General features: G+C 36.6%; 1 protein-coding gene across 1 annotated transcript in view; it reads right to left on the reverse strand.

Moving 5' to 3' along the window:
• Window positions 1-14,949, reverse strand: part of LOC148941340 (uncharacterized) — a 106,719-nt gene continuing 91,770 nt past the window's right edge. The window contains exons 14-17 of the mRNA XM_089104670.1: window positions 14,018-14,294; window positions 11,130-11,246; window positions 7,380-7,921; window positions 1-2,550 (exon numbers count right to left, since the gene is read on the reverse strand). Of these exons, the coding sequence (XP_088960796.1) occupies window positions 168-2,550; window positions 7,380-7,921; window positions 11,130-11,246; window positions 14,018-14,294 (3,319 nt within the window). The 3' untranslated portion in view covers window positions 1-167. The remainder of the gene's footprint in view (window positions 2,551-7,379; window positions 7,922-11,129; window positions 11,247-14,017; window positions 14,295-14,949) is intronic.

A 14,949-nucleotide genomic window follows, 5' to 3' on the forward strand; every position in this document is an offset into this window, starting at 1 on the left:
CAGTGATAATGATTTACTTCGTAAACTCGATTCTACAAAAAGTTCATACAAATAACGTACAATTAAAAACAATAGCATACAGTAAATCAGCCATGAAACAAACATTATAATATTCACAATAAAAAGAATAAATATGGCGAAAAATTTAAAACAAGTTAAAAATTAAGCTAATCCATATCTTCATGCTGACTGGAAAAATAGGAGACCAATCCTCCAAATTCTCCATCTTTGCTTGCCTCTCTGCTGTCAGAGTTCTCACTTTCTTCTAGAGGTCTCTCAACGCGAAATATTTGGCGCTCTTCCTCTACTGCCTGATCTGCCACCTGTTGGGGACGAGAAACTCTTTCAACCTGGCTCATGGAATTTGACTGGGGATAAGTATGCGCGAATGGATACATACCCGGTGGAAGTAATTGATAATTTTGGTGAATTGCTAGAGGCGGGCGAACAGAGGTGGAGTCACTTGAACCCGAGGGCCTAGTATTTTCTTGATGTTGGAGAAGAAAAGGCACTTCACTTCTTGGGTTATTTGGATTGGCTAGCCTCATGCTCTGGATCGTCATAGGATAAGGAACACGGTTTTCTTCTCGAGAAGGTACAATGGGTCTTCCTGCTTCATTTTTTTGAAAGAAGGGAGGCTTAGAATAATCAAATGGTAATGAACAAATATAGTCTGTCGGTAGACTATACCTGATAGGTTCTTCAGGACGCCGAATTTGCCCTGGACCTATACTTTTCATAGGACTGCTCTCCCTTGGAGACGATCTTTGATTTTGAGGAATTTTAGATTCTTCAGTTTGAATCGTTTGTCTCAAATCAGTAGGGCTATCAGTAAGCCTTCCAGATAAAACATTGCCACTTTGTATATTTTCTAAAGCTTGTCCTCGAAGACTTAACGGAGAGCTCGTGGGTGGTGATTGATCTTTAGATGCAAAGCTAATTTCTTTTACCTCTTTGGAAGATTGGCATTCTTTTATTTTACTACGCGTTAAGTCTGATGGCGCAATTTGTTCATTGTCACCAGGCGTTTTTCGTTCTTTATCAGGAATAGGACATCGAAAAGGGAATCTTTCATACGGCGACATTCCATGTTGGGGAAAAAATGGACGAGGATTGTCCTCAAATGGACGCAATCCCTGTCGTTGCTGCAAACTTAGAGGGCTGCCAAACGGTCTTGCTACATTAGGATAATATCCAGGATGATTTTTTGATAAGTTTGCACCCACCAATGGAGATGATGTAGGAGGACGTATGTCATTCGTTGGATCACGGGTTGAGTTGGAAAAAATACTCCTAGGTGGTTCTGAAAACTCGGCTGATTGTAGCACATTCCCTTCTCGCACATTTTCAGGCAGTCGTAAGTCAGTTGGATACAATGATGTATTATCGGATTTTTGTGACATTCTCAGATCACTGGGGACCGAATTAAAAGGATGATACTGTCGACTTTGAACAGACAAGGGTCTCACCGCTGACATAGATGAATTAGATTTTGTGGTAGCATCAATGTTAATTGGCAGTCTACTTTTTAACGCTGGATCAGTTGGGAAAATTGTTTTGCTGTCTTTTACATCTAGAGACTCGCATTCTTCATGCGTTATTTCAGTGCCTTCAGAAACTTCTTTAACTTGTTTAACATCGGCAGAAGATGTCAATTTTTGTCCTTCATCCAGACACATTTCAGGTTCTTCTTTGCTAGCATTTGCTTGCAATGATTCTGATTTAACAAGATTTATCGACTCATCTTGGAGAGTCCGTGTAATGCTTAGTGGTTGTGGTGGTCGCTGGTCATCTTTGATGTCTGGCAGGTTTTTTTCTGCACCTACCGATGGAGGAGGCTGTGACATAATCGGCCCTTCAGCTGTCACTTTAGTTGCAAGATTTGAAGGAGATTTGTTTTGACTAGTAGGTGGTATTTCAAAAGCACCGCGATATGGTTGTACAAATTGAGCAGCTGGAACTCTTTCAAAGGGATTACTTCCAATAGGATAAGATCTCAGAGGGCCTCTTTCCAGCCTTTCAAATTGAGTTGTTGGCCCTGGGCTAATCATTCGTTCTGTCGGGAATCCTCTAGTAAATCGAGGGAAACGTCCACCTGACTGTGCATCAAAAGGTTGCTGCATCGGCATGAATGGTCTTGCAGTCCTAAAAGGCTCAGGGAAAGGAGGTCGTGAGTGGGAACCGTGGTTTACGGTCCCAAAGCGGGGGAACTGGGCATTAGCTGGCTGCCCTAGAGCTAGAAGCTGATTCATCCCTTCTTTTGGATTTGCTTCTGGACTTCCCTTTTCATTACTCAGCTTATCGACCATCTCTTGAAGCGACAATGTTGATGCACTAGTAGGTTTAGTATTTATACTACTGAAATATTGAGCCGGTTCTTGGTCGGCAAGAGGAGGTGCTTTTTCGTAAGGACTGCTGCTGGATAGCTTTTCTTGAGCCATGAGCTTTTCTTGTGCCATTATCTTTTCTTGCTCTAGCAATGCCTTTGGTTTTCTACCTCTTCTTCTAGGAAAGGTTCCATCAGCCGATGGCGTGACTGACTTTTTGGATCTGAAAATAATATTTATATAATTTTTGGTTTCCCTTCCAACATTTAGAAAAAACCCTTTTAATCTAATGACTAGAAGAACAAATTTTATAATTTTATTAGTTACGCTAGAAAGAGAAAGAAAGAAAGAAAGAGGGAGAAGGAAAGAGAGAGAGAGAGAGAGAGAGAGAGAGAGAAAGAAAGAGAGAGAGTCAGAGAGAGAGAGAGAAACAGAGAGAGAGAGAGAGAGAGAGAGATGATTGAGGTTGCATTTGAAAGCTTATACTTTCGTATAATTACTTTTTATAAAAATGTTCTCACAGCGTTAAAGCAAAGTGCAATTTTTTTCACACAAAAAATGACCGATTTTTGTGCTTTCTTTTATTCCTTCCTAATATCATAAAGACAAAGAACAAATATAAAGTTAAAAAAAAGATACAATTTGACAGCGTAGAGAAATACATCAATGAAAGTTTTGTGGCAGATAAAACTCCCCCCCCCCCCAAAAAAAAAAATGAATACAATTTTTCTGTACAATAAACTTCTACACCAAGTAACAATTGAAGTTTTTCAATCTAATTCAACATTCTCCTCTTTTCCTAACGTTCTTATAAATTCTCTTTTGTTTCCAATAATAACAACACAAATCTTTCGACACTTTTCATTATATGGACCTTTGAGAATCAACCGAGTAATTAGAACATACATTAAAACTTATACAACTTCCACGATAAGTGTCACGTGTAGTTTGCAAAGCTTGATCCGAAGAAGTAATTTCTTTTAGCGTTCACGGTAATGATTGTCAAGTGAAGACAAACTCTTTTCAAAGCCACCAAGAAATCTTAAAACTCCAGTCAACTACTACTACTACTAACAGCTCACCGCAGCACCAAGCCACCTGAGGCCAACACAGCTACGCACGCTCCTCTTCCATCCCAATCTATTCAAACCCTCCCTTTTTACACCCTCCCAGGAAGTTCCCATTTCCTTTAAATCTTTATTTATGACGTCCTCCCACCCACGACAAGGACGACCTGCTTTCCGTTTAGCTCTAGATGGTTGGTCGAAAAGGAAAATATTTGGCGATCTATCATGCTCCATCTGCAGAACGTGCTCTAGCCATCTCATCCTTTCTTTAATTGTAGCCCTAAAAAGCGGGATTGAACATTTTTCGTACAACCTACTGTTTGAAATGCGGTAAGTCAGCCGGGTATCCAGAACAATCCGTGGGTAATTTATCTAGAAAACATCTAGCTAATCTTCATCCGCTTTTTGGAGCACCCATGCTTCAGAGCCATATTTGACCACTGTCATCACTGTAGCTTCCAATATTCTAATATTGGTTTGCAGACTTATCTTCCTATTCTTCCAAACTTTATTAACTGTGAAAAAACAACCTGAGCATTGGCTATTCTACTTTTAACATCTTCACTGCACCCGTAGTATTGACTAATAATATTACCTAGGTAAGTGCCGGCCCACAGGACAGTGTGTGTTCAATCAGATCCTCCTAATCTATATTACCTTGCTAATCCTTCTTTGAGAACAACTTAGAAAATGGCTTAATGGCAATTATCTCAGACGTTTAAAGATGTCAAATGTCGCCGCCACACAGGACAGTGTTTGTTCAATCAAATCCTTGTAATCAATATTACCCTACTCGTTCTTTTTTTTAGAGCAGCTTAGCAAATGGTTTTTTGGTAATTGTCTCAGAAGTGAAAAGATGTAGCGTATCGCCACCACACAAGATAATGTTTGTCCAATCAGATCCTCCTCATCTATATTGCTAATCCTTCTAATCTTAATAATTAATCCTTTGAGAAGAAAATGGTTTTTGGCAATTGCCTCTTAGGATAATATCTTTGGGCATGACAGCAACTAAATAGTTATTTTTCAAAGGCAGGTCTTTGCTTCTTTTTCATGGTTGTTCTATCAGGACCTTTTTTATGTTTAGGCATTCTCTGAATATAATTTATATAATTAATTAATATATATAATTCTACATATAATTTATAGACCCTTAGTAGCATGCTTTCCTACTGCGCTGCTAGGTATAAAGAACTTTCAACTTAATTCGTGAATATTTTTATTTTTCGTCTTAAACTCAAAAATATTAAGAAGTAAAGTTACCTCATTCTGAAATATTAACACCATATCTTATTGAAATAGGATGCAACATTCTAAAAAAAAAAATATTGACTGAACCAAAAAGAAGCCAAGATAAAGTTGGGTCTTTTCGTTTTCAACACCCAAAACAATTTCCATCCCTATTTAAAAGTCCCTTGTTTCTACTTAATTTTGTTATACAAGCATGCATAATTCACCCTCTTTTTGTGATGTAACTTCCCACTCCTTAAGGTCTTTTTGAAAGTTATAAATTGTCCTTTTCTTCCCTTCAACTTATCTATTTACAACAATAACTTCGTCTTCTCCTTCATTGATTGTTGTGCCTTTTGCCTTCCTCCTCTACTTTTCGCTTGAGGAAAGCCTGGTAGTTCTTGTTCTTCTAGCTAACTGAAGCTTTTTTTGTAATGGGGACATTTCCAGTCTTCTAAAGATCTTTATACTATCAACAACATCAAGTCGAGAATTCACTAGCTTATCCTCATTTTATTTCTTTTATTTGTTAGAATCTGATGTTTTTCCAAAAACCATGCTCAAAGGCGCCCTCCCGTTCGAAAAAAAAGAATAACCTAAACTAGTTTGACCATTGTTAGAAAGATTAATAGGCGATTGGAATGACTAGATTATTCCAATCATTATCAATTCTTGGCGACAACGAAGGAAGACCTGCTTTTCCTAATCCAGAGTTTAAGCTCATCACGCGCAGCGTCTTGCCTCAGCCAGAAACAAACCATAAGGAATTCTTATTTTATTCCCCCACAAGTTGACGGGTGCAATGGCTTGAAAACTGTGGCATAAAAAAACATCAGAAGACTTAGAAAAAATGGAAAATCGGAAGATGGATCTGTGCAAGGTGATGTTTAACTTACTAATAAGGGAAAATGATAAGAGAAAGAGAAACTGACAGCCCTGACATATTTGAAGCCAGAATAAAATATTGCCAAAAATCTGAGACAGCAAAAAAAAAAAAAAAATCATTTCCATGATTTACCTCAATTATTACTTATATTCTACAAACATAACTCAGTTCAAAGCGATATTTAGCGAGAACAACCATTGTTTAATTTATGTTTCATTACTATTTAACTCACTATTTTGTCAGTGAAGCCGCTCAGACCTAGCGATAAAGTCGTTATTGCAGTGCGGCTAAGTGCGAGCATTTGATTTTTAGATTTTTTGTATTCTTTGTTCATCCACTATCCTTCTGTTTATCAACATTTTTCTCAATTTAAATTTGGCTTTTATCAACTTAGCCCTATTTCATAGCCACTGCCAGCAAATTTGTGGTTTCGAGATAAACTCCTCATTACTTTTATACATAGAGGGAAACCAAAATAAAATTATTATGATTATACGATCCTCTACAAGAGTTTTCTTTGCCTGCTATTCATTAATGATGTGCTTAAAATTCCAAAATCATTACACTAAAGGGAAAATTACCTATACGTAGTCCCATCAGTAATACCATAAATCATAAAGCGGACACCTACTCGGTTCTCAGTGCTTACCAATCAATCTACCTAAGGCAATTTACCCCAAATAGTATCTTTAAAACAAAACTATCTGTTTGGAAGTGCCAATCTTGAGCGAGTATTCAAAATAAGCCAAGGGTCAGATTTTACCTTGTAGGCAAAATATACAGGCCAAAATGAAATAGGAAATATAAAAATGAATCCCGAGGCATCCAACCGATTTCCTGCTTTCTATTTGAAATTTTTACCAGTAATTAATTGAAATTCATTAGTAACGCTGTAATCAGTTCTTGTTTCAAGAGCTTGTGAAAAGTGGCAAAAGTGCCTTTTTCAATCCAAAAGCTATTTCATATGAAAAAGATCACAACCTGGCGAAAAGTTACTTCGCACAACCCCTGTTAGCGCACAGTAGCTTTTACTAGCGTTAGCTTTTAAACGAACCGTCTGGTATAAAACTAATAAGCAAAGGAACAAAGTGCATATGATTTGATTACGATGATAATGACGCACAAAAAAGGGAAACACACCAATCATGCAACCCATGCTACAATATGATTTTCCTTGGTTAAGCGTTTTAAACCATGACATATAAATTAACTATCTTAGAATCTGCATTTTCCGGCATTTTGAAACTATTTAGGATAATTTTTTTTTTTTTTTTTTTTTTCATACAAAAGAGAAGATAATGGCATCTTGTAGTAGCATGGTCTGTTTCGTTACAATAAAAAGTATCTGTATATTTTCATTTCTGTTCAAATAAGCAAGCTCTCGATATTAGAACACTGCTTCAATACGATCATACAATCACCAATACATATAAAAAAAAAAAAAAAGCTGCAAAATATGATTCTCTTGATGTTCTAGGCAGAGAGAGGACTGTAAACCTCCAGTTACGGGTCTTCAAAAATGGCAGTTTTAATGGCGACATATTTCCATTTTTTTGACATTTTTCAAGGGTTTCAGGCTCTTTTCTAAAATTAGCCAAACCATTTTTTCGAAGCGACAGGCTACTGTTCAGTCAAATCTGAACGAAAACTATTGTTTCCAAAATACTCTTAGATCAGAAATATTTATCACCAGAAAGTTTATTTAAAAAGTGATTTATAAATTTCAGCTACTGTGGGTTGTGATTTGGCCTTTACTAGGTTACAGCTACTATCACAACCATAATTTCTATGTGAGTCAACAATTTTTTCTATCAAGCCAACATAAAACGTTGTAAAAGCAGATATATAACAATAGATATGAGAGCTTACCCTCCTTTTTTCTGAATTTTCGGCGTCTGGAGTTCCACCTCCCCTTCACCTTTCGTAGGTTCTATTTTCTCCACCTCTGTTACTGTTGCAGGAACCATTGCTTCTTTAGCTGAAGGTTCATTAGAATCTTCTTGAGGTGGATTTTCATCACTCTCAGCTGGCGCTTCGTGTTCTGGCTTAAGATGTTCTTCTTCTTCTTTTTCAACAGGTTGAGTCTCTTCAACTGCAGTTGCTTTCAAAGTTTTTGACCGATTAATATGCAGTACAAGCTTAGTAGGTGACAAAACATCAACCGTAGCTGTTGCGTCATTTGATTCACTAGCAACTTCACTAATATTTGAATTTTCATTGCTAAGAGGCATCATTTTCTCGGCCTCAGGTGTTTTCGCTTCCACAGGTTTATTTTCAACTGGCAATGCCTTTAGCTTTTTGGCTGGATGTTTTCTAGTAAATTTCTTTTTAGGAGATTCTTCTTCGTCTTCTGAAGATTCAGATCCTTTATTTGGATGAGTAAATTTTCGCATCCATTTTTTTGTTTTCTCCTAAAAAAAAGGTCACAAGCTGAAGGTAAAGAGCATGGTAAATTAGAGTGAACCTAATCTAAGCAAATTAACATGGATTTGATAATTTAAGAAAAAAGAATTCTTAAAAGAAATAACAAAGGCTATATTACTGTGTTAGCCTGTTTTTTCATGTTTGAATAAAGCAAGTAGGAACTAAGGAAAATGTACTTGGACTCTTACTAAATTTTTGCCTGACCTGTAATTTTGTATATATGCTGTATTGGTATTAGTTGTTTGTAAGTAATAACCAAGTATGAATAACCAAGCTGGCAAAATTTCACAAAGCAAATACATTTCCTTGTATCTTGATTACGAGGCAATGATAAAACACGAAATGAAGCCCATTGTTTAACAGTGATAAGTGATAAATGACTGGAAATTTGGGACAGTACATTCATCTAAGACTGCACTTGGTTTTCATTGTTTCAAAACAATCGTACTTGTCATTATCAATGAAACTTTTCCGAAGCATTTTTTTCATTAACACTCGAATTTTATCGTGAACTGCAAAACTGTCTGATTCGTTTGAGCCTTGCAAATACAAATTGAGTTCATTTAGTTTGGAAAAATATATTTGCCAAATAAGTGAGCTTGAGAATGAATTCGTCGTTTAGTAGATATTTAATATATTCTGTTTTTCATTCGATGTAAATTGTAACTTCATTACGCAATTCAACTAATCGTGTCAGTACTTTTCTCTTGGAAAACTTTTCCCAGTTTTTGAGATAGGCGGGCTTGTAAGGGTTTCTTTTTAATATAATTTACAATTTTAAAATAATTGGGCAATGCTTTGGAAACCAGTGCTTCTCAACGAAGGCTACAAGGTGTCCACAAAGCACACGGACTTTAAAAACTCTCGTGATCATACTGCTATTTTCTCAAGATATAACCCGCGCATCGTCAGTGCATATACCGACACAGTTCTTCCACTGTAAAGCTTTTTCTTTTGTGTGCGAAGCAATTGTTTTGAAAATTACAATTGACACAGTTCCACTACTCATTGGCTTGCAGAACAAGATATCTTCATGCGCGTCGTTCTGCCATACATAACGCACAAAAACAACCAATTTAGATAGGCATTGCACGCCGGTAGACTCATATAGTTGTACAGTATAATATTCACTACCTCTTGTCTCTAAGATAGCAAAAAGGTGGGTTTCAAGATTGAAGTTTTGTTTGATGGGTTGAAGCCCAGTCAACTTTGGGAACCACTGCTCTAGGCATATTTTATACTGTAGTAATGAAAAATATTGTTCGAATGCAATACCTTTTATACAATGTGTAATGTCATTGCAATACTATCGTGTCTCTTTTTACTCTTTAAATGTACTTGAATGTGACGTCATTCACATGAAAAATTTTTTTTTTCCAAATTAAGACTTTAAAGTATAGTCAGCCGAAGGGTAAACGTCCTACCAATGACCCACCAAGGCGGGATTTAATTTATTTTTGAAAATCGGGAGAGCGGGGGAAATTAGTCGTTTTTTCCAATTTTTTCAATGAAAATACTAAGAAGAAGAAATTTTTTAATCAGAATGACCCTAAAAAATAACAGTTCAGCCGGAACTGAAAGTACACGGGAAGGGGAAAGAATGAAGCTATCAATAGATTTATTAAGGTGGTCCAAGAGCATGCACAGCTGTGTTGGCCTAAGGTGGCTTGGTGCTGCAGTGCGTTGTTAGTAGTAGTAGTACAGTTCGACTGTCCCAGATTGTCTTCAAATCTGTAACGGACAACGAAAATCGAAATATTGTTATTTGGCCATTTATGTGCAACCTCTCCCAAAAGTGAATAAAACTCCTTGCGATTTTGATGCTGAACATGAAAATAAAACATACATGCTTAGCCAGAGACTGGTTCGTAAAGGCGATTATAAAGTTTATGGCGACAAATTTAGACCCAAATTCCTATCTATAACTCTTGAATGAACTAGAAGTAAGTAATTTAAAAAAACATCACCTAAAAATATGTCAACAGCTAGAGTAGACATGATTGAAGGAAAATCGCAAATCAATTAATAAAGAAAAATACAAAGCAGAAATTAATAATAAAAATAGAAATGGAAAACGAAAACGAGACTTATCTCCCCTTTTCAATGAAGACGGTGGAGCGGAGATCTAGGCCGAAATGTTTGCATATTTTCTGGTTTTCACTGGCTTACATATTCCCTTAATTATCTGTCCCACCTTTTTCTTCCTCAAGTTATGTCTAGACTATGTTGTCTTGGAACTAACTAGCTTCCGATCCCCAACTATTTTCTAAATGGAAGTAAGGGGATCTGCTTGAAATGTGATGGACTAATAGCTACAGTGAAACAGACTACACTCAAATTTTTTTAGACCATTGGCTTTTTTTGTTAAGGCGCAAGTAGAGTTCAAATTACAAGTCAGGGATTCCTCGAGCAACGAAACTTTTAGGCTTTCAAGCGCCTAAACTGTGAAGGTCTGTAGTCTGAAATTTATAGGGGAAAACCTCTGTTGGTGTAGCATACTTTTTTCTGCTCATTTTAGGTTTTAATATCGCTATTTAATTTATATGTCTTTTTCTAACTTTTTTTTAACATAATTTAAAATAGATTAAAAACAAGGAATGTTCTTTGAATTTTCTCCCTTGTTTGTTTTGTGACCTTGGTCATATTTTTCCCTATACCATTAATGTCTAATTTCCTTCTTTTTACAACCATCTAAATGGACAAACTTGCTTGTACTAGAACTAATATTATAGCAAGCTTTTCAATGAAAAGAAACTTGTCAAGATAGCCCACATACCTTCAAAATTAGCCCATAGCCCATAGGACGACAAGTTGCCTTCCAAATTCATCAAATTAGTTAGTTGTAGGGATGGCTAGGCCATGATCAAGTCAAAAATCTCCCTTCTTGGAAAAAGGCACACTTAATTCATAAATTGTAAGGCTAATACTATTGTTTTCAAGGCGGAAATACAACATTTAAAATTTTCTCTCCCCTGTAAATGGTTCACCGGGCGACCGAACAATCGGTTTTGAGGGTACAAACATTAGTTTATCACTGACTTTCTACTAATATAATGTTTTCTAGTCCAGTCAGTTTGGCTTCAAGGAAATAGTATTTTTTAAAGAACTTTATGAAGACTACTACAAAATTTTGTACGAACTAAAAAAAATTATGTACGAACTTGACAAGTTTTACAAGAAAAAAAAATCTCTAACCTCTTCGCTATCATATTCAGCATCCATGAGATCAACACGATATAGCCCCACCTTACCACGAGTTTGACGTCTAGACGGTGCATCTTCTTCTAGTGGAACTGGGGACACCTCACGATGCTGCAAATGGAAAGAAAATTGAAACAAGATACACTCAGATTACAAATAGCTCAAGATCAAGACACATTATTATAGTTGCAGCAGCAGACTAAACCTAGTAAAGAAGGAACTATAGTCCATAGTAACGAAAATTTAAGAACGAGTTTTGAAAAAAAATTGTTTAATGAAGAAAATTTGCATTTCATAAATATTTAATAAATATTTGATGTACCAAGGACATCAAAATGAAAAGATTTTTACCCCCTGGCTCCACATTTAGCTCTATTCATTCCAAAACTCGGGATTTTCTACGATTTTTTTTTGGATTGTTATACAACTATTTAGAAATCAGAAATCATTTATTTCAAGACACCTTTCATAGTCGTAGATAAATATCGCAAACTAAATGTCACTGTCATTTACAAACCTAGTCCTAAGGCATTTTGTTATAGCCACTGGTAAAAAACGGCACGAATGAATCGTTAAATCGATTAGTTCTGCAAGGCACTGGCACTGATTTGTTCATCTTTCTGGTATTAACTACTGAGTTGGCAGCAGGGGGTAGAAAATGTCGGGGCTTGGGGCTAGCAAGGAGAAATTGCCCGAAACACATTATCAACTGGAACCTGCTACCTCTAAGATTTTCAATCTTTAAACACTCAACAGCAGACTTATAATCTACAAATTTTTCTCCAAGGATGATTTTAACTGCTCTTTTTTGGACTCCTTCCACATAATCACTTAGATATTCATTATTATGAACCTGAGGTCCCCAAATGGGACATGCATATTCTAATATGGGACGTATGTATGTTAGATATGCCGTTTTCAGCTGATTTACTGGGAAACCCAAGCGGCGCATTGATTTTGAATTCAAGTTATCAAGTATTTTGCAGTAGGTTGCATAGGTTGCATCGAGACATGGCTCAAAGAACGTAGCGTACAGTTGCCTTTCTGGGCTAGCCCTTGAACATGAGCCCTAAATGAGCAATCGGCGCTGAAATTAAGTCCCAGGACCATAACTGACAATAAAAGCGGAAGCCAGGGAGTTGGGCAAACTAGGTCTGTTTTCTGCGGATTAAACCTAGCAATTTTGGTTTTGCTTTAATTGATCTGCAAACTATTTGTACTACATTCTCCCTTGAATTCTGTTAAAAGATCAGGGCTGAATTGGGGCACAGCTTGGGTTGTATCTACTGTAAACTTAAGAAGCGCAGATAGATCGTCTACGTATTTGAATCGGTCATCCATGTTGTCCATAACATAATCAATTACCGCAAGGAAGAAGTAGAGCAGCCAATTTGGTTCCTTGAGGGGCTCCACATGTAATATCTTCCCAGTTAGAATTAAGATAATCAAAAAAGACCGCATAGACTTGCTAGCCGGGAACGTAGGAAATCAATAACAAGCAGCAAGATATGTTTACGAGCACGCATTCTTTTAAGATTCATTGCAGCCACGAGGTGCTTAATCAAATAAAATGCTTTACGGTAATCGACGAGTAACAAATCAACGAAAGCGTCTCCAGATCCAAACCCTTGTAGGATCAGGTGGTAAAGCCTAATTTAATACACTGCGGTACTACACCCTTTCAAACAACCATATTGGTATGGGTCATGTGAATCTACAACTTGCGACATAAGTTCACGGTAAATAAAGGACTCAGTGACTTTGGCAAACTTCGGTGTGATTGAAATGTGTCTTAATTGATCACAGCTTTTGGGATGCTTCTCCTTTGGAATGACACGTACATAAGCTTGTTTCCAAGGCTGGGGGAATGAATGATAACTGAAGAATTGATTAATGACCAAAGTTAGAGGTTTCACAAGAAATATAGCGTATTCACGCAAAAGTTTTACTGGCAATTCGCCAGGATAGGAAGCACAGTTATTTTGCAGTTTCCTTATCTCCCAGTAAACATCCTACTCAGAAACTTGCTTTATTTCATCACATTTGCAGTCTTCTATCAGAATATTCAATTCAACTTCACTCAATGATAGATACGTGGTACAGACTTTGGTAAAGAAAGAATTTACTTCTTGTGCTGATATCGAAGTTCCATTTGTTTTCAGCATCAGTGGGTCACTACTAGCAGATTTTCCGGTCATCTTTTAGACTGCCTAATGCCACTTACGCGAATCACCATTAAGCAGGGGGGCAATTGTCTCAATATCTTACCTCGTTTTAGCACGTCTACTGACACTTACAATACGGTTCTGTAACTTTTTTGCAGCTGAAATACACCCCGAACTAAGTATTCGCCATCTAACTTCGATCAATCACTTCAGGTTTTTCATGATCCACGGCTTGTCAGGTTCAAAACCGGTACTACTTTAGTCGGGAAGAAATTCATGGAACTTTTCGAGTAGCAGGGAGTTGAGTGTTTCAGCCTTAAGGTTCAAGTCAGTGATTGAGCATATTTCTTCAAATGGGTAATCCATTGACCAAAGGCACATATAGAGTCCCGGTTCAGTGGACGAACTGTAACTTTGCTTCTTTTCGGTTTCGGCATGTTACATTCAATCAGGTTTTATTAATACTCTAAAATATAGGAATAATATATGGTGTTGAACACCGTACAGTACCCATTCTACGTTTTTATTTATTTTAATTCTTTACCTTATCCTTTTTTTTTACCTTATCCCCCCTATCCTTACCTTATCCTTTTTTTTATACTTTTTTTTACCTTATTAACATAAATAAACATAAAATAAACATAAAAATAAACATAAATTATACTTTATTATAAACTTTTTTCAAGCGGGCTAGATGTGATTTAACATTTGACTTACCTTTCCTCGTCTAGTTTTCGGCTTTGGAGCAGGCTCTGGCTTCTTTTCTTCAGCATTTATCTCACACTTCGTTTCTTCTTTTTCATCCACCGCAGTTTCATCTTCGTTTTCTTCGAGGACGGGTTTCACTGCAGAAGGTGAAACTTCATTAGATGAGTTGGAAGACTCGCCAGATTCTAACCGGTTCAGTTTGCGTTTTCTTGTCTTTGGTGAAATGTTTTTTTTGGGTGAACTTTTTGTTTTTGTCACGCTTTTTGATAAGTTCCAATTAGATCTCCTGTAAGTAATAAAATTATAAGACCAGAAAAGATAAGCAATTTATACGAAACCTTAAAATTTACAAATCCGAAACGTTTTCTTCTAAGCACCTTACATGAATGTAAGTCAAAACTAAAATGAGAGAAACAAGAGTAAAAGATAGGGAAAGACAGGGAGGGGGAGAGAAAAAAGAAGAAAGAGAGAGAGAGAAGAGAGGAAAGAGAAAGAAAGAGAGAGAGAGAGAAAAAAGAAAAAGAGAAAAGAGAAAAAAGGAGAGAGATAGATAGAGAGAGAGAGAGAGAGAGAGAGAGAGAGAGAGAGAGAGAGCGAGAGAGAGAGAGAGAGAGAGAGAGAGAGAGAGAGAGAGAGAGAGAGAGAGATTGACAAGAACGGCTCGATAATGTTTCTAAAAATTGGCTTACGAACAATTTCTGACCTGAAAGAAGATATAGATAGGTTACGGACGACTTCGGAAAAAATCATTTTTCCCCACCCCGGCGCCCTTAATATATTTTTCTTTTCAATCTTCTGAAAAATTTAAACAGGACCGAAAATAAATGTCAAAATGAAGTTGGACATTGAGTAAATATTAATTCAATCACCGTTTAAAGGTTCAGATTTGAGTTAATTTTTTTTTCTTTTTTTTTTTTGCACAATTTTGTGATTGTATGTGA

Source organism: Artemia sp. Qi Xiang Cuo, chromosome 18, assembly GCF_049724085.1.
Source record: "Artemia sp. Qi Xiang Cuo chromosome 18, ASM4972408v1, whole genome shotgun sequence".
Lineage (NCBI taxonomy): Eukaryota > Metazoa > Arthropoda > Branchiopoda > Anostraca > Artemiidae > Artemia > Artemia sp. Qi Xiang Cuo.